The sequence below is a fragment of the Vespa velutina genome, chromosome 16 (assembly GCF_912470025.1).
Source record: "Vespa velutina chromosome 16, iVesVel2.1, whole genome shotgun sequence".
Taxonomy (NCBI): Eukaryota; Metazoa; Arthropoda; class Insecta; order Hymenoptera; family Vespidae; genus Vespa; species Vespa velutina.
The window spans coordinates 1,699,238-1,720,000 of record NC_062203.1 but is presented as its reverse complement, the minus strand read 5'-3'; the positions used below and the strand labels follow the sequence as shown (position 1 = coordinate 1,720,000).

Below are 20,763 nucleotides of genomic sequence, written 5' to 3'. Positions count from 1 at the left end.
CGTTGTCGTTGTCGTTGTCGTTGTCGTTGTCGTTGTCGCGTACGAAACGCATGACACGCATTTGCGTCAGCGTAATCCCGCTCGACTAGACGTTCCTGCATACACTTATCTTTAACGCCTTCGTCTATCCTTCTCTTATTCTCTACGTTAAGTACGCCCAGTGTTCGTGTTACCTACTGTTGGAGTCCCTTCGTCGTGTCACCTTCAATCGTTTTCACCAAAGCAAACCCTCTCTGCCAATGGAAATATCAAGAGAAAGAGAGAGAGAGAGAGAGAGAGAGAGAGAGAGAGAGAAGGAGGGTGAAGTGTAATCCGATCGTCGAATAATATTAATCCTATTGTCTGATTTATTCACCAGCTATAACTATAGAGATTTATTCAAAAACTTTAATATCAACGATTTCTTTGACCATTTTATTACTCTTTTTATTTTTACTTTTCTTTTTTCTTTCTTTTTGTTTTCTTCGTTCGTTACTTTTTCTTCCTATGAAAATAATCTTACTCTCGATAAATTTTATATATATATGTAAGTAAAAAAGAAAAGAAAAAAAGAAGCGTTCGAAAGGGTAAAAATATCTCGCGTATATTTTTCAAGGGTTAGGCTGTCCGCGTGACAGGGAAACGTCGAAGTTGGTGTCTAAGCTACTTACGAAAGAAAAGGGGTGTTGAGGAGGGAAAGAGAGGTCACAAAATTTGCATGAAATATGATCAGCTCGTGGAACACCTATGACATACGCCTTCCATACCGCGTAAAACATTTTGACGAGAGCTATAGCTCTTTTCTCAACGCCCTCGACTTTCTTTAGAACATTGCCGCTTCTATTTGCATCGAGTAGAACTATAATGACATCACGTATACGTGTAACCTTATTTCACGTGTAACACTGCGTGTCACCTATAATTACGTAATAATATCAAACAAATATATTATTTTTCATTAAAACGAATTGTTCCTTTCTTCCTGTTATTTTTTCACCAACGTGATATATAGCATAATATCGGTGCAAAATGCATAACAATTTTTTTTTGCATATTGTTTTCTTTTCTTCTTTTTCTTTTTTCTTTTTTTTTTTTTTTTTTTTTTTTTTTTTGGTTTTGTTTTTCCTTTATATCAACCCCCCACCCCCACCCCCCGCCCATCCCCGAAAAGAAAAAGAGAAATAAATAACAGGAGATTAAGCAAATTCTTTGCACTCTTTCTCCTCCTACCACTCTTTCGGTATTATTCAGACTTAGTGGACGTTCACACGCTTGCGGTGAAATCCAGGATTGGAGAGAGGTAAACAAACGGCTTTAATTTGTTTAGCGTATTCCATGGCCCACGTGGTTTCATTAAATCCCATACGTGGTCCTACGTTACGTCGTATTTCGTATTTTATACTTCTATTTCGTCATAGATATCCATACACGTTTGATAAACACGATTATACGAGGAAATTTTTAAATGCACAGCTGAATATTAAATACCATCGCGTTGTAATATATTAAATAATATCGAAGGAGAATTTGATTTTTCGTACGTCAATCGCAGGTCGATACACCGGACAGCGTCCTTCAGAGTGGATTAGGTCCAGGACCAGATATGGGTCATACGATATTACGTTCAATGGTAGACCCGCGAGATTACGACCGACTGAGGTATTTGCAAATGAATGGAGGTCAGCCAAATAGCTTTGAAGAGACTATAAATAGGGTGAGTTCTTCAATGCAATTTTAATATACCGGATTACCATTGGAGTACTAAATCCTTTCGAAAATTATAATTTTTCTTTTTTATAGTTGAAAGTTCAAGAAGCATTGAGGCAAAAAGAACGATTTCACAAAGAACACGAGGAAGTTAGTATCAATTTTTCTCTAAAAAAAAGACAAAAACAAAAAAGAAAAGAAAAGAAAGAAAAAAAAGAGAAAATTACGAAATTACCGAATATTATATATTCATCCATTTGTTTCTTTTTTTTCTCACAGATATTGAGAGACATCAGACATGGCTTAATGCAATTAGGACGAGATGGACGCGGTCAGGTTACAGGAGGTTAGTATAACAAGAACCATTGATCGATTTGCGATATCGAATTATATATTGAAACTCGATCGAATATATTCTATAGACGATACCTACATGTACGACGAGGATGCTCGATGTGGAGGTACAGGTGGTTTAGGTGGTGGTTTAGGAGGTCAACATTGGTACGATGAACCACCATACGAATCGGACCCCGAAGATTTTCTTATGGGAGCTAGTGGAGGTCCCGTACCTACGGCTACCATTCAAAATGGAAGGTAAATATACAAATGGACTCAATGACGCAATGACAGACTTTGAAATCGAGAATATTTTTATTTTGCTCCATTGGGATATTTCTTGATTTTGAAGTTACTCTTCAAAGATATTCTAACGAGAAATCGAGAAGAATCTAAAAAGAGAGAAAAAGAAAAAAGAATGAACTTACGCTTAGGGAATATGTTGTAATATTTCTCTTACAATGGTTAGACAATGAAACATATTTAGACGATGCCATTTCAATCTCAACTACGTAACCTTTGAACTTATAGACATTGGTAATATTATTCAATTACAGAGTATGCTTTACATTGAATCCAAGACCCGAAAATAGAGGCGAAGGAGTGATTTCCTTGAGAACTGCCGGTGACATCAGTCTACCACGTGAACGTTCCAAAGGAGCAGCTTCGACGATGCGAGGATTGATTGTACCTCAAGGACATAACAATCCACCCACGATTATACCTCTAACGCACTCCAGGGCTTCACGAGAGAGTGGAGATTATGCGAGCAGCGACGTTCAAGTAAGCTCATAATAATTCAAATTTACTAATATCATTTTCCTTCAAACGTATGACAGGATGCATAATCGTACTGAGTATATATTCTCTACGTAGGATGCTCTATAAGATTACCCTTTAATTATTATTAAATAAAACTAATAAATAGAACAAAAATGCGAATGAAAAATAACGTTTGCCGACTCCTATTTTTTTTTTCCTTGTATTTTAACACACACACACACACACACATACAGACATATACACACATACATAAACGTACACAGACGACTCTAGAGATTGAAATTGAAGAAGGCTTATGAACAAGTAGTGTAGTCTGACTAATTAACCATATACACATCTATTACTGTACACTCACATCCACACTTAAACGTTTTGATACATACATACATACATACATACATACATATATATATATATGATATTTTAGTTATTCTCTATCGTCGTTTCTCCCTTTTGCTTACGCTCCATTCCCCGCTAAACATACAACAGCTATACCAACCAACCACACGGATACGCAGAGAGAAGACATTTCCCACAGGTATACGTCACGCGAGATGATTCATTTAACTCGGACGTGTTGAGTGCGAGCCTCGAGACGATCGAACGAGTCCAACTAGTAGCGGTAGTAATAGTAGTAGTAGTAGTAGTAATAGTAGTAGTAGTAGTGTGAGAGAGAGAAAGAGAGAGAGAGAGAGAGCAAGACAGGAATACAGAGAAGATTGGCTTCCGGTGCCTGGTCAGCACCTAGAAACGTCCGGCTCACAGACATCGTGCCTTCCGATTTCCTTCGACGTTTACACTAATCGTCTCTCCTACTATGGTTACGTTTCAGGCTAGCATGCTCTCGAAACCGCATACCTCGTTAACATTGACTGTTACTAATTATTTAACTACGTATTCCGATTAAACTTGCATTTTGATACTCTCATCAAATCATTTCTAATGAATCATTCATGGATATACTGTAATCTGTTGTCCGATACAGAGAACATTGATAAATAACTATCTCTCTTTCTCTCTCTCTCTCTCTCTCATTCTCTCTTTCTCTCTCTCTCTCTCTCTCTCTCTCTCTCTCTCTCTGTCTCTTTCTTTATTTCTCTAATTCTTCGTCTAGTAATTATAGTTTCAAATCTCTATAATGTATAATTGTAATAATTTAACATAAGCTGTTAGCATTAGGTACGAACTTTCATCCTTTTGTCAAAAAACATATCTCACGTCTCGAGCGAAGTTCCTCCCGCTATTAAAACTATATCAATGTTATATTATCGCAATAAGAAATCGATATAATATTAAACTCTTTTCGTTCTCTTATTATATCATTAATAATCCATAAATACGTATGAAATGGTTCGATCATCCTGATTATTTCTAATTGACAATGAAATATATGATTTAAATTCTTTCATCGTACTTGAATAATTTCATTTCAGAGAAGAACTTATTTATTTGTATAAGTGATCATACGATGTATATCTTCGCTTAGAATAATTATTTATCAACGATAAAGAGATTAATGTTTTATTAACGATAATGATGATTATTTGTTCGAATTAAAAGTTGCGCGAACAATTTTTTGTTTCTTCTTTTTTTTTTTTTTTTTTTTTTTTTTTTTTTCTTCTATGCATAACTATGCACGTATGATATATATATATATATATATATATATAAATTTAGATCATCCCCATACCCTCTCCTTCTATTCCCACCCACCCCCTCCCCCCCGACGCTCCTCTCTGTCCTGTATTTCCATCTTCGTATACTGCGTGATTAGAGAAGAGTCTCTGCGAGTATCAACGTTTTAGAGCCGGAGTAGCGGGGAGGAGGGACTTTCGCCGAGCCAGAGCAGCGACTACGAGGAACAAGAAGAGCTTGAGAACCAACACTCCGCCGCTACACACACAGTACGTGACATATAACAGACATCCTATTCACGATCTTTTCGCTTTATGGGCCCGATATCACTCGTACGAAGCCGTTCGTTGTGTTTGCTTGCTCGATAAAATTATTTCTGCATGCTATATAATGAAGAGAACGGATAAAGTTTCTCTTCGTTGCTCGTTCCTTCATTCGTTATTCGTTATTTAGTTCGTTCGTTCGTTCATTCATTCGTTTCCTCGATCTTTATCTCGATCAAGAAAAGCATGTCCGATCACTATGCTTCGATATTTCCTTTCTCTTTATCATAATAATCTACATCTGTTTATGTATTATATATATATATATATATATATATATATATATATATCCTTCTTTAATCTTTCTTCATTTTGCACATATAAATTTTATTCGCGTTCCTCCGAACATTCATCCTATTCGAAAAATCCGGGTATATTAATTTTTTTTTATACATGCATACATATATTTATATATGTATATATATAGGCACGATACGCAAAGCATGTTTGTTTTCAGATACATATGTAGTATCTTTCCCGCAAAATCAAATATATTCCTATACTCGTCCATTTTCATTTTCTTTTCCTTTTATTTTTTTTTTTATTTTTTTTTTTTTCTTCTTTTACTTCCTTCCTTCCTTCCATCCTTCCTTCCTTCCTTCCTTCCTCCCTTCCTTCCTTCCCCTACCTCATCGCATTTAGACCAAAATATATCCCACCACACGCAGCATGATGATATATGTATATTTCTCCTCTGTACGAAAATACGAACGTCATATCACGACATATACATTCACAACACGTGCTGTCTGTTCTATCACAGCATGGCAACGTTATCGTTTCGAGCTCTTTGCCGACAAAGCTCGAGTCTCTTCTATGATACTACCACGTCTCTCTCTCTCTCTCTCTCTCTCTCTCTATTTATCTATCTATCTCCCACTATCCTTCATATTCAGAACATCATCGCATGTTTACAAAATTTCCTGTTCCTAGAGACACCACGATCGAGCTACAGGAATTATTATGAAGATCTCTGTAAAGTTAACACCTCTTTTAGTTTATTCCTTTAAATAGTTCAAAGTTCGAAAGCTAATCGAGGTACCCTTGGTGAAATTTTAATAACTTGATAAATAAGTTCTAATTACATCCAACACCGACATTGGTGCTAACTTTACATAGGTGTACATAGATTAAACATAGATTAAACGTAGGTGTTAAACATAGACGAGAAAATGACAGGACTAAATTACTATATCACGTGTGTGCGTGTGCGAAAATGATCGATCGATCCCATCGCATCGTCTTTTGTCCGGAGAAGCTATGGCTTCGACATAGCTATTTGAAATATTAACAGATTGAATGCCGTAAATATCACTCCTGCGGTTCTCTGGCATTCAATTTTATTTTTTTTTTTTTTTTTTTTCGTTCTTTCTTTCAAATTTCATTTATACATAATTATACGATCTACTTTCGTTCGTTATACATTTAAATAATAAATTAATATAATAAATATAAATATATATGTATATATGTATATGAGGTATAAAAGTTATTAGAGAAATACATCGATTTGTTCAAAATCAATTCATATCATTCAACATGTTAAAACATTGCGCTATTGAAGCATTTTATTATTAATCTTGTCCAAAGTAATTACGATTAATTTATTTTATTTTATTTTATTTCTTTTTTTTTTTTTTTTTCTTTTAATATTTTAAAATTAATTATCATCGTCGTGCAAAACATTTTATTTCGAGAAATATTTTCTAATTAATATACACGTTAATTATATAAATTTTAACGTACTAAAATTGTTTTAGAATATGATACTTATAACCCTTTTGCACTCTATAGGCGCCTCTACGGCGACATTCATAATATAAAGTAATATAAAGTACGATTAAGTCTTTTACTCTTATACACTTAAGTGTAGAGGACTTAAGAACTACAAGAACTACAAGACTTCAAGACAGGAGTCTTGTAGTTACTGTTAAAGTACCTATTACAAAATTGGCTGAGTTGCAAAGGGTTAAACGTTTTATTAGATAAAGTGAGACGTCACAAAGTTCATCTTCCTAAATATCGAATAATTTAATCATCATTTTTCGCCTTACACATGAATAAATCGTCCGCAAATATTGCTTTAAAATATTCATTTGATCGATTTATCGTTATTGATATTATTAAACAAATTAATTAACGAAAATCTTTTAACATATAAATTGTTACTTATCGTAACTCGTACGTTGTATGTTACTTTAAAAAAGAAAAAAGAAAAAAAAAAAAAGAGAAAGAATACAAAACACAAGAAAAGAAAAAACAACAACAAAAAAAAAAAAAAAAAAAGATCGATTATCGATATTTCCAGTCGGAGGCGAGTGCTCTATTGGATGAAGAAACTAAAACTGGGGTGGTAGGTGGACGTGCAAGAAATCTCAGACACGATGTACAAACGAAGATCTCAAGGCTTCGCCAGGATCGAACGTCCTCTGAGGCCTTTCCTTGTAGCGCCAGTAGCGTCGAGAGTCTTCCAAGCGGAAGTGGTTCTAGCACGCAAGCTTTGGTACGAGCGGGAAGTAATCACAGCTCGATATCGTGCGAAGAAAGAGACGCCATAAGCCCGACGTCCATCGGCCCTGTACTTTGCAGGGCGAGAGCCTTGGTCGATTACACACCTAGTCCTTACGATAAGGACGCGCTCAAATTTAAGGTTCGTTTCTACGGAAGTCCTTCGACGATAGAGAATTACCATAAAGTAGAAACCATGCGAACCTACTTGTTTCTTCACAACGAATGACCTTTTATTAGGTTGTTTTCTTTCTACTTCTCTCTCTCTCTCTCTCTCCCCCTCTTTCTCTCTATTTAGCAAATATTATAGAGTAATTTTTATAACGTTCAATTATTAAAACGTAAAATCGTCTTTATTTTTTAACGTTATAGTTTGTTACGGATCTTTTTTTATTATTTTTATTATTTTTATTATTTAGAAAGGTGACATCATCGACGTGGTACAAATGAACAAAAGTGGTCTTTGGAAAGGTGTCGTTCACAACAGGATAGGACACTTCAAATTCATCAACGTAGAGATACTGAACGATCGAGTACCAAGACGGGGTGACTCGGAACGTAGTAGCAAGTGGGGTCAAAGATACAGGCAAAAGCCCGGATCGGTTCAAGAGCTTTTACAAAGAATGAATCTTCAGGTAAAATGCGATGTCTTTTTCGACATCCATTTCGACGATGACAAACAATATTCCTTATTTGTGTATCATTTTGAATGCGATAAAAAGAAATTCGGCTCTGATATAGTAAGCTTAGCGTGTTCCTTTTTCATTCTTTTCGTTATCCTTCGTATTGGCCCCGATATTTCTCTCTAACAAGCGAGTGTTATCGTTTCACGTTTTCCATGTATTCTTTTTTATCCGCGTCTTTTACATTCTCTCTCTCTCTCTCTCTCTCTCTCTCTCTCTCTCTCTCTCTCTCTCTCTCTCTCTTTATCTCTATCTACCTATATAAGAGTTGAATTCCAAATACTAAAGCCACGAAAAGCGATCCAATAAGCCAGGGATAACGGTGAAAAGGCAACTAACGTGGTAAACTACCTTACGTTCGTGCAGGAACACATTTCCGTTTTCGTGCTGAACGGTTACGAGGATTTGGAGCTGTTCAGGGAAATAGAGCCAGCGGATCTCGATTATTTGAGTATACATCAACCGGAGCACCGTGCCAAGATACTTACGGCCGTACAACTACTGCACGACCTTCAGTGTAAGTAAAACGATCAACGAGCACCTTCCTCTTCTCCTCCTCCTTCCTTCTTCTGTAATCTCGTAAACGTTGCCAGATATCCCCGTGATATCTCCGTCGAATTTCTGAAAATATATAAGTCCAATATTAAAGCTATCCCACAATAATCCTTTGGTATACTTCCTTTCTTTAACAGCTGGTAGCGAAGGAGATTTGGCTTCGAGTTCGGAAGGAGACGAGGTTAGCAGATTAGTTCTTCATTCGGGACAAACGTCCGGTCATTGTTCTCCCTTCAATCGCCGACAATTCCCAAGGGATTCTGGTTGCTACGATGCCCATAAAAATCCAACAAGTCGCCGAAACGTCAGTCCTGAATCATCGATGACGACGAAGATATCCAGAGAGAATAATCTCGACAGTAGTGCTCAGAGTAAGATAGCAGCTGGCAATGTTACCGGCGAGGGTGGTAATACATTAACAGACGTTAAGGATGACTTTCATCCCAATATACCTATTGGCGGATCACTTTTAACGCAAAAGGAAGGACAATTTGATAAATCTCCTTTGTTACGCGGCGGTAGCGCTAGGGCAATCGGAAAGAGAAGTAATTTTGGAGAAACTGTAGTGATCGAGGAGGCCTGCGAAGGTAATCAAAAGCTTGGTATGGTCAAATACGTTGTCGGTGGTAACACAGATCTTGGACTCGAAGCCGCTCGTGACGTTACCACGGCTTTGAGTCAGCGCGGTTGTTTAAGCGAGAAATCAAGCGATTCTGGCGTAAGTTCGTCTAGCATTAGCTCGGCACCTCCACCAAGAGACAAATCATTAGCTACCGGTACAGGTCCCTCGCAAACATCAGTTTCTCCTACCAAAAATCAATTCGGTAATTTCACGAGGACACCTGTGACCTCTCAAACTACCGCCAAGGTGCAAGGTAACGCAAGCTCAGAATATCCGTGAGTCGACGAGAAAAGGCGAAATTATTCGCTGAAATGGCATCGACCTTATTAAAATACTCCGATGAAATATCTTAAAGATAAATATTCGAAAGGGCCTTTTTAAATGTTTCAAGAGAAATAAAAGCTTTACAAGCCAAACGTGAGTATGTATACTCGATCGATTAATGACTTGGTCGTTTTGGCTGCTTCTTCTAAGTATACTTATCCGATCGAATCGAGTAGATACATATTATGTATATCGATAAAAAAAAAAAAAGAAAGAAAGAAAAAAAAAAGATAATAAAAATAAAAGAAAAGGGGAAAAAAAACGAGAGGGAGAATCGAAAACTCTTTACATTCTTTCGTTTCAGTCGAGACCATTGTTATAGCGATATTTTCCAACTTTCTACGTCGCCGTTCTATCCTTCGAGAATATTTGTAGAAAACATGGAATATACTTAATATATATGTATATATGTATATATATATATATATATACACGTATATATATATATGTACACACACACATACACACATCGATGACAACGTGAAACTTCTTAAATCCGAATTTTCATCGTGCGACGATACGCCTATGAGAATCTTTCGAAAAACACTCGTACAAAAGGGACTTAACGAGATTCTCTTCAACGATACGTAGGAACTCGAGTTATGTACGAGCATTCCCTCGATAGCCTTTAACATTTTCGCCAATATATTTGTATTGCCTTGTGTCGACTTCAAACGTACGTATATACTTGAGAGAGCATGCAGCAAGAAGAAGAAGAAGAAAACAAAGAGAAAGATGTATATATATATATATATATATATATATATATATATATATATATAGACATTATACATATATCTCACTGCCGGCCAGCGTACGATATCGTAAGAATACTCCGATTTATGATGGCGTTGCCCTTAGACCGAGAAAATAATCTTACGCGGCGAACGACGGTCGTGTAACAATAAACAAACATTATGTGATACGGTAGCAATATATGGATCGATTTTACGAATAAGTAGATAGAAATGGTTTCCGAATGAAGAATACGAGCGATCTCGTCTCACCTTTGTGACAAAATTAACAATATTATAAAGAATTGAAGAAAGAGGGTGAGGTGGAAAAAATGAAAAAAAAAGAAAAAAAAAAAAAAGAACAAGAAAAGAAAACGGGCACAAAATACGTTTCGAATATCTAATACGATATCTAAATAAAATGGACTGATTCGAGCGATTACATTTTTTTCGTGTTCTATGGAATATTGTTTAATAAATGTCACGAATGTGAACGAGAATGTGCAACTTTATAGAAAACTTCTCCTAGACGTGGCGACCTCTTCTGTTTTCGTATACGTCGTATATCTTGACGATTTGTCTCGACTAAAAAATGAGTTTTGTATTTGAAAAGTGACAAACCTTTCTCAACGAGTACAGCAAGCGCTTTGAACGAAAAACAAAAAAGAAAAAAAAAAAAAGAAAAAAAAAGAAAAAAAGAAAATAATAATAATAATAATAATAATAATAATAATAAATAAATAAATAAATAAATAAATAAAAATAAAAATAAAAATAAAAATAAAAATAAAAATCTTTCAATCTCCGGTCTGCCAAGAAAAATCCATTCACTCTTCCGATAGCGAATTTTACGTTTTCGAACTTATAGAAAAGAAGGAGGAAACAAAAACCGAAAAAGAAAAAACTGAATAACAAAAAAAAAAGAAAAAGAGGAAAAAAAATACAAAAAAAAAAAACCAAACGAACGAAGAAAAACAATAAAAAGCAAGAGAAAGAGAGAGAGAGAGAGAGAGAGAGAGAGAGAGAGAGAGAGAAAAAAGAAGAAAGAAATTACACATTTTCGATTTCGAAATAGTTCGATGAGAGATAAAGTTTTGAGAATACGATGGAAGAAAAGAGAAAAAGAAGAAGAAGAAGATGATGATGAAAATTAATAAGACAAGAAAAGAGAAACGAATGAATGTTTTTTTTCTTTTTTTTTTTCGATTTACGCTAACACACATCGCCGTTTAATTATTCACAATATTATACGTACTATTTCTTACGATCGACAATCCTTCGACCATCGGCCGATGTCGTTAACCCTTTGGTACCTTCGACGCGATGGTCTCTTGTAAATGTGTATATTGGCGCCGCACCACGAAAAATATTGAAAGTTATAAAGATTTTGTATATATTATTAAGCGTAGAGACCTAACGATGTTTTGTATTGATCTTTGCCAAAACTTAAAAGGTAGACTATTATATACATAGACGATATATTATAACGTTGGATCTTATGTAAATCTTTTGTATAGTGTAAAATCATGGATGATGGTGTTATAAAGAATGAATGCTTAAGATTGATTAAGAAAAAAAGAATTCACGAGAACGAGCGAGATAAGAGAAGGGAGATAAGTAAACGAAACAAAACAAAACAAAAACAGATTAGGAAGAATAAAAAAAAAAAGGAAAAAAAAAAGAAAAGCAGAGAAAAGAAAAGTCGAATAAGAGAGTCCGATTATTATACATACGCGAGATAATTTTATATATTTAAGAAGATATATATATATATATATATATATATATATATATATATATCGACGACGGACCTATACACACACAAATTTGTACATTATACACGAGATCAATCTGGCCCCTCCCCTTCCTTCCGTCTTTTTGAGCGAATAATTAAAAAAAAAAAAAGGAATAAGAAGAAGAAAAAACAGGAAAGAAAAAAAGAGAGAAAGAGAAAGACACACACACACACACACACATACGCGCGCACAAACACGCATACACATTCAGGGAGGAGAGGTAAAATACATTGTCGAAAATCACAAAAGTTTCAAAAACATGGAATAAAACGTAAGTGGTCAACGATGCATGTTCATCCTTCCCATCGACATCTATAGACGTATTATCTGTAGAAATTTAGAAAATGCGAATATTTCTGAATGCGATAGAAAACAAAGGTCAAAGGGGAAATAAGTAAAAACAGAAAAAAAAGAAGAAGAAAAAACATAAGAAGAGAAAAAAAGGGAAAAAAAGAAAGAAAATAGTTTTAAAAAGGCATTCGCGAAATGTCCTTAAATAAAAATCAAGGATTGATTAAAAACCATCATCACTATCATCCCCACCACCCTCGTACCTAGATATACATATATGTGTATATATATATATATATATATATATATATATATATATATATACACATCACAATCGACACGAGTTACTTCTACGATTTTGAAGATTGATTTATTAGCACGCAAGCTGCAATTGCGATTGCGATTGCGATTGGGATTGCGATTGCGTGCATCAATACCGAAAGCGCAATAAATCCTTTTACATCTGGCTTGGACAATGACGTGTACGGATCACAGTTCGCAGTTTCGAGCTCCGTCGAAAGAGATATCATATTTTGAAATCGTTTAAGATCTCGAATAATTCGAGCATTATATCGTGAATAAAGGAGTTTCGCGATAGAGTGATCTATACTCGTAACGAGGAGAAGCTTACTCCGTATATCTCGTATTAAATAGTTAATTATTTTCATCAAAAGTACGAGTATATATATATATATATATATATATATATATATACACATACTCTACAAAAATAACGAATAAACAGAATAAAACGCAGAAGTATTTACGATAAAAAAATTCGAGGTGGATATATAGGACGAATGAAAAAGAAAGAGACAGAGAGAGGGAGAGAGAGAGAGAGAGAGAGATATTAGTGTTTATCGTTGATTAGATAAGGAATAGAAAGTATGGACGTTTTTTATAATAATCGATATATGGAGAGAGATTGATAAAAGGGGAAGGAAAAGAATAGATAAGGACAAACGTAACGAACAAGTTGGCCGTCCAACTTGTTCGTTAAATGTCAGAGAAAAAGTAAAAAATGCGAACGTTATACTTAATAAAAAAAAAAAAAAATAAATAAATAAATAAATAAATAAATAAATAAATAAATAAATAAATAAATAAAGATAAAAAAAAAATAATAATTATTATAATAATAATAATAATATTAATAACCAACGATCTAGTCCAATTTATTGTCGTCAGAAGTTGAAAGAAAACGAAGAGATAGTGAAATAAAATGAATGAAAATAATGAAAAAGGGATTAATGAACGAGGCAGACCGATGTATGTACATATAAAGGATGATGACGATGATGACGATGATGACGATGATGATGACGATGATGATGATATTGATGATGAAGATGATGAAGATGATGATGATGATGATAATGATGATGATGATAATAAAGAAGAATAGAAAAAAAAAAATAATGGAGAAAAAAGTCAACGAGTAATCACGAACGATTTCAACGTGGCGATGATTCGTGGTCGCGCGCGTCAACTGCTAACTTTTTACGAGCTCATTTTATATTTATTGATTGATCGCAATGTCGACCGAAGCTCGCTCGCGATTTTCATATAATTCTTTACAACGTCGCTCGGTTCTCGTATGATTTCCAACGATACGTCTTAATTTATTGACTGTGAATAGAAATAAACGATGGAAGAATCAAGCGATATATATACATATACATATACATATACATACATACATATATATATATATACACATATATATATATATATATATTTGTCGTTTTTTCTTCTTTTTTTTTTTTGGTTTTTTCCTTTTATATCCGTTTATTCATTCATTCACTTAATTAATTAATTAATTCATTCATTAATTCATTTAATCATTCATTCAATCAAACATTCATTCATTCAATCGTTCATTCACATTTTTTATTGACTTTCCCACATTTTCACGATCCTATATCTAAATATTTTTAGTGATATCGATGATAGGATGGGGTCTGTGAATAGAAATAAATGCTAAAAGAATCAAATGGTATGTTTGTCATTTTCTTTTTTTTTTTCCTGTGATATTAATTAAGTCATTAATGTTTTTCATTGTCCTTCAGGCTTTTAGATCATATATGAAAATATTTTTAATGATATCGATGATACAAGAGAGGATTTGTGAATAGAAATAAATGGTGGAAAAATCAAATGAATATGCTCGTCACTTTTTCTATTCCTTTTATATTTAATCAATTACATTTTTATTTTTCATTGATCTACTCTCCCATTTTTTGAATTTCTTAATTGAGATATTATATTGTCGGTATCATTTTCTTTTTCTTTTTGATATTAATTGATACATATGGTTTCATTGATTATATCCATTTTCCATTGATATCGACGAATGCAAGAATAACTTTGAATAGAATATTTGTCGTTTCTATATTAACTTTGATGTTAATTAAATAATTCGTATTTTTCATTGGCCTTTCAATTTTCCAAAATCTACACCAATATATTTTCACTAGTATTAATAATAATTAATAAAGTGAAGCGATACAACATATTCGTCACTTCATTCTTTTTGACATTAATTAAATCATATTTTTCATTTGTCCTTTAAATTTTCAAAACCAACGTTAACGTATTTATATTAATATTGATAATAATTAATAAAAACAAGCGATATATATAATATATACTGCTTGTATAGTATACATCTTCCTTTAAGATTAATTAATTCAACGTTCTTTCCAATTTTCAAATCCTATAGCGAGATATTAGCATCGATATTAATGATAGAAGGAGGAGTATAAAGTAAATAAGCTTTGGATTAACGTAAAATTTCGACAACGCAACCCCTGATTCATCGTTTTCGATTAAAGAGAAGCATGGTCCTCGGTCCCCGAATTATTCTCTCAATTTTCCAGAAACTCGTTAACGTTGTCCTCTAATGAGCGTAACTAATTAAGAAATTTAAATTTATCTAATTATACCACAACGAATTGATTACATCGCGAGCGAAAATAAACGAGATCTATTTTTATTATCGCACAAAGCTCTCGCGATCGTTAAATTAAGGCTCACCGCAAACGTGCTTACTCTCGCGCGCAGACCACGTACGATCAATCGGTGGAAAGGCGTGCGCGTGTTACGCTTGCAAATGCAACATATGAACAAACATGAATATGCACAGGTGCTGGGAGATACGCGTCGGTGATGGTGGATAAAGAAGAGGAGGAGGAGGAAGAGGAGAAGGAGGAACGACACGCGTGAAATTCACTCTCCTCACGTGAAATACACCTTCTTGTTTTGCCGTCTAGTGATCTCAATTTGTTTTCAACGTTCTATTTTATATATATATATATATATATATATATGTCCGTCGTTCTAATTTTTTCCCCTCTCTTTTGACGCGTTTTCTTTTTTGTCGTTGTTGTTCTTTTTTTTCCTTTTTTTTTTTTGCTTTTCCTTTTTTTTCGTTTAGAAAAAATTTTGCTCACCCATAAAATTACTCCCAATCCGAGAAATTATTATTTTCATCGGATATTTTACTGAATCCATTTGAATTTATCATATTAATAATGAATGCTACAAAATGCAAAATTAACGAGAAACGTATATATATATATATATATATATGAAATAAATAAAATATTGCATTCGCGTCAATTTTATCTTTTTCCTTATTAAATCTATATTAACATTATGTAACTTTAACGTTCGTATATTTATATATATATATATATATACATACTCGTACTATAAATTGTTCAAATTATATATTTGTCTTTTTTTTCTTCTAAACTAAAACGTAACTCACAAACTGAATTATGAAGTATTACAAGATTCTTAATGCATATGAATGTTTCTTGCATGAAATAACATTTATTTATTTATATGTAAATACACGGGAATAAATGGAGGACATATGGAAATGATAGAGGAGGATATCACCCCCTCCTCCTCCCTCATCCCTCCCTCACCATTCCATTAATGTACATATGTACATATATCATATGTTATTCTATACACATAGATTGCACAAAGCAAATCTACGTCGTCTCACGTTTCACGTGTTACTTCCTACTAAAGCAAAAGCGTTATCTGCAATCCACTTTAGTTTCGGTGTCCGATTGTAAGCTCAAACGTAGAACAGACGAAGTTGTTTAACTAACCACAGCTCGTTTAACTATATTCCACTTCTTATTGTTCCGCTCAGTTTGTTAGCAACACGTTCGTACCGATAATTAGTCAAGTTAAGAGAACTTTGGTGACCATCAAGCGTTATCTATACTATAGATAGTCGAATATAAACGTATATAAACTAAAGTAAAAACTAAACTAAAGGATAATTCATCTAAATTTCCTTTAATATTTTCATATCGTGATTAATATCGTTATATGAATGAGAAAAGAATTAAGATAATTTATTATTTTGTTTTATTTTGTTTTTTATATTTTTTTCTTTCTTTCTTTCTTTCTTTTTTTTCTTTTTTTTTCTTTTTTTTTGTTTTGTTTTTCTTTTTTTTTTTTTCTTCTAAATTACATTCATATTTAAACTTATGAATAAATATCTTTGGTAAGTAAAATATTTGACTAAATAATTAATTAAATTGATACTATCTTTTTTTTTCTTTTTTTTTCTTTTCTTTTCTTCTTTTCTAAAATTAAATCATTATCCCAATTATTCATTCACAATGAATTAAATGTATAAAAATATATAAAAAAAAAAAAAAAAAATAGCCATTGAGAAGATAGCTCGTGATATGACCTAATTTTTTAAAAAGGACCTAATACCTAATTCGTTATAACATGGAAATATATTTAATCATTCTTCTTTTATTCACGATAAGATAAATCGATTGATAACAAGGAACGAACTGTGAAATCAAACTTATACGACATTTGACATTTTTGATCCCGAATTATTTTCACATGACATCGCGTTCGAGTCGCGATGTACCACGGATTACCACGAAGCTATGAAAATTTTATTACACGTTATAATTATTTTATACAAGGACATTATGATCACGTTTCATTTTACATAAAATAATCACAATTTTCCTTGAATGGAAAGTTCGACGTGAGAGACGGGTGGCGACATCTAACGTGTTAAAGTACAAATACCTACGTATACGTACATCGATAAGGAAGATTTCTATAGAGAGGATTTTTTATTTTCATTTTTTTTTCTTTTTTATTTTTTTTTTTTTTTTTTGTTTTTGTTTTCCCCCCTTTTAAAATGTGTATGACGTGTACCGATGCATAGTAATTTTTCGCTATGTAATAATTCATTGATAGAAAAAAATTTCAATAACGTATCGATGTTTTCTCGAGTATACATACATTGATACATACATAGATGATATTTATACAAGTATACGGATGTATATATAATGATCTTGGCAATTTTTACGAAAGTCTTCAGACATGAAAATTCACGAACGATCCTTGACTTTGCCATCGGTAATTACATCCGATCCACCCCGTTAATTAGTGCCTCGTCGGATTTTAATGCTCCGAACTAGCGAACGTCGCGACTCTAATTAGAAGTCAAGAGGGAGCGTTTGAACTCACGAGGGATATTTCGTTCTTCTTTTTTTCTTTTCTTTTCTTTACTTTTTCTTTTTCTTTTTTTTTTTTTTCTTTTTCCTTTCTTCCACTATCTAAAATTCTACTTTGATTGTGAAAGAACTCGTTGTAATACACATGTATATACTTATCTATAACTAATGTGATTATTCGAAATGTTTGAATATCATGGAATTTTTGTTTGTTCAATAAATATAATGAATTATCGAATTATGCTAACTGTGCTATTTGTGATCTTTAATTTTTTTCTTTTTTTCTCAAAATCAATGTTACTTTCCAAACATTCTACGAATGTATTAATTTCATTTGCCTTAAGTGAAATATTTTTTACGTTATTACAAAAAAGAAAAAAGAAAAAAATAACAAATTTTAAAAGAATAAATTAGAATATTTGAAATTGAACTTCACACGAGCTTTTAAACATCTCCAATAAATTCTATAAAAAGAAAAAAAAAAAAAAAAAAAGAAGAAGAAGACAGAGAAAAAAAAGAAAAAATATTATAACATTAATTAAATAGAAAGGTTTAATTTGTTATATAAATTGTTATCAAAATATTAACATTGTCATTAACGATAACAGCGGCAATAATGATTAATTTTAATTAAATAAAATAATACATTCTTCGAAACATCCTCGAATCGATTTCATTTCGTTCCATTGAGAAGTAAACAGAAAAATATATATTTATATATATATATATATATATATATATATATATATATATGTATGTGTGTGTATATGTTACAGATAAATATTTATTCGTTTTTCTTATCAGAAGAAGATATATTAAGTAACCACGACCATTAATAATACAAGACGTTGTACCTTCATGGAAGCACAACCATAAATTCGGTGAGTGAGACAGAAACGATGCTTTATCTATACCACTCTCGATATTTAATTTATTTTACGATAGGAGTATATAAACATAAATAACTTCCGTTTCTCTCTTGCCATCGCAATATGAATAGTGTCGAAAATACTTCATTGAATAGTTAGATTATTATATTCTTGTTTAGCATTTTCATGTAATTAAAAGTCATTCATTCATCGCAGATGTATTAAAACATGATTGATTTTTTACGTATGGCAAAGACGATCGATAAATAAAAAAATTTTATAAGGTCAATGGTTATAAGTTTATATAAAATGTGAAAATAGAATGAATTTATCTAAATCGAGCTTGATATTTGCCTAACTAAAAATGGAAAGAAATTTAAAATAATTACATTAAATCAATTCAATTATAATTATCGTTTCAATTATTTTACGAATGATAATTAAACTAGTTCACAGGGAATAAATATATTCTACATCTTTTTTATCGTAATACACTTGTAAAAATTTGTAAATTATGTAAAATAATATCTCATTACTGATACGTATTATAATTAATCATATTCTTCAATTTAAAATAATAATAAAAAAATTGAATTTAAATAATTCTTTATTAATAAGACCACGATACACCAGATAACACCAGAACAAATGTCCGATAATAAACTGTTTAATGAAATTTAATATTAAAACCAGATTACATTCTATCGGATAGAATATATTTATAATCACATTTAATAATTAATCGAATAAAAGTTTAATGTAGAAAAAAATCTTTATTGATCGATAATACCAGGAAATATTTAAATATTAAAACCGATTCTATCGAATATTATTATTGGTTTAATAATCACGTATATAGTAGTAGTAATTAAAAAAAATGTAAGAACATAACAGTGACTCCATTTATATATTAAATATTCTTTTAAAATCAAATTTGAAAAAATTGCTTTCAATAGCTTTTCAAAAGAAAAGAGGAAATATCGACAGTATCACGAGATTTATTTATCTAATCGGAAAGTACGGAAGGGGAGGAGGGAACGTAAGCGCTTCAAATTTCATCTAATCGAAAGATTTTATATCCCTTATGTACAAATTTGAATTAGCTTGTATTCGATGTGATTGATGTTAATATCGCGAGATTGATTTATCTAATCAAAAAGTAGAAAAAAAAAAGTTGTTTCATATTTCATCTAATCGAAAGATTTTATGTTCACCCATATAAAAATTTAAACCTGTATAGGTTCAATACGTGATTATTTCTAAATCGATAGTATCGCGAGATTTATTTATCTAATCGAAAATGTTTGCCTTTGTATCAAACGTTGCTCGTTAGATTTTCGCATTTCTAGTATATAAAATATAAATGAATCTATATATGTATATATATATATTTTTTTAATTGAACAATTTCTCAGTAACCAAGATTTATTATCATATAATTATTTATTCAAAGCTCATTAAAATTCTCGAGTGAATTACATTAACTTTTTTTTCCGTGTGAATATCGTAAAACACATTTCCTTGCGTTACAAACGGATTAAGAAATCTGATCATCAATTTATGCACATAAACAAGCTGGGAATCGTATCCTTCTTGGAAACAAGCCACCACACTTCTTAAGTCTGAAGATGAAAATCAGTAATGGTGTAAAAGTTTCGTATCTTTCACAGGATATCTTAAAAGGCACCATTACAAGAAATTCATTTTTGCATGAATTATATCGATAAGTGAACAAGTTTTATTCTTATGCATTAAAAATATTCTCTAAAGTACAATAATTGTTTTGACACGATCTATGTGTAAAAGAAAAGAAAATTTTTTCCAAAATTCAAATAAATCAACTTCAGTTTCATCTTTAAAACGAGATATTGTTTATCAATATTGATTAAGAATTACGATTAAATTTATTATTAGCATAAAACATTATATCAAGAATTTTTCAATATCCTTTTTATTTTCTTTTAAATCTCAAGCTGATAATTTATCGATTGAGCTATGTTACCTTCGTTCCGTTCTACGGTAAATTAATGATTTGCTTGACTTTCGTGGTAAAGTAAGAAAAGATTGTATGTTTGAATGGAAGATGTCGCTACGAAAGC

General features: G+C 32.2%; 1 protein-coding gene across 5 annotated transcripts in view; it reads left to right on the top strand.

The window, feature by feature from the left end:
- LOC124954840 overlaps positions 1–12,990 on the top strand; it is a 220,068-nt gene extending 207,078 nt beyond the window's left edge. For 3 of the 5 annotated variants that reach the window (XM_047508382.1, XM_047508380.1, XM_047508381.1), the window contains exons 7-16: positions 1,532–1,693; positions 1,780–1,836; positions 1,966–2,032; positions 2,109–2,280; positions 2,580–2,805; positions 4,611–4,709; positions 7,072–7,413; positions 7,691–7,906; positions 8,321–8,471; positions 8,647–12,990. In XM_047508382.1, the coding sequence (XP_047364338.1) occupies positions 1,532–1,693; positions 1,780–1,836; positions 1,966–2,032; positions 2,109–2,280; positions 2,580–2,805; positions 4,611–4,709; positions 7,072–7,413; positions 7,691–7,906; positions 8,321–8,471; positions 8,647–9,410 (2,256 nt within the window). In that variant the 3' untranslated portion in view covers positions 9,411–12,990. The remainder of the gene's footprint in view (positions 1–1,531; positions 1,694–1,779; positions 1,837–1,965; positions 2,033–2,108; positions 2,281–2,579; positions 2,806–4,610; positions 4,710–7,071; positions 7,414–7,690; positions 7,907–8,320; positions 8,472–8,646) is intronic. The other 2 variants (XM_047508383.1, XM_047508385.1) reach the window with 2 other exon arrangements.
- Positions 12,991–20,763: the final 7,773 nt, after the last annotated feature.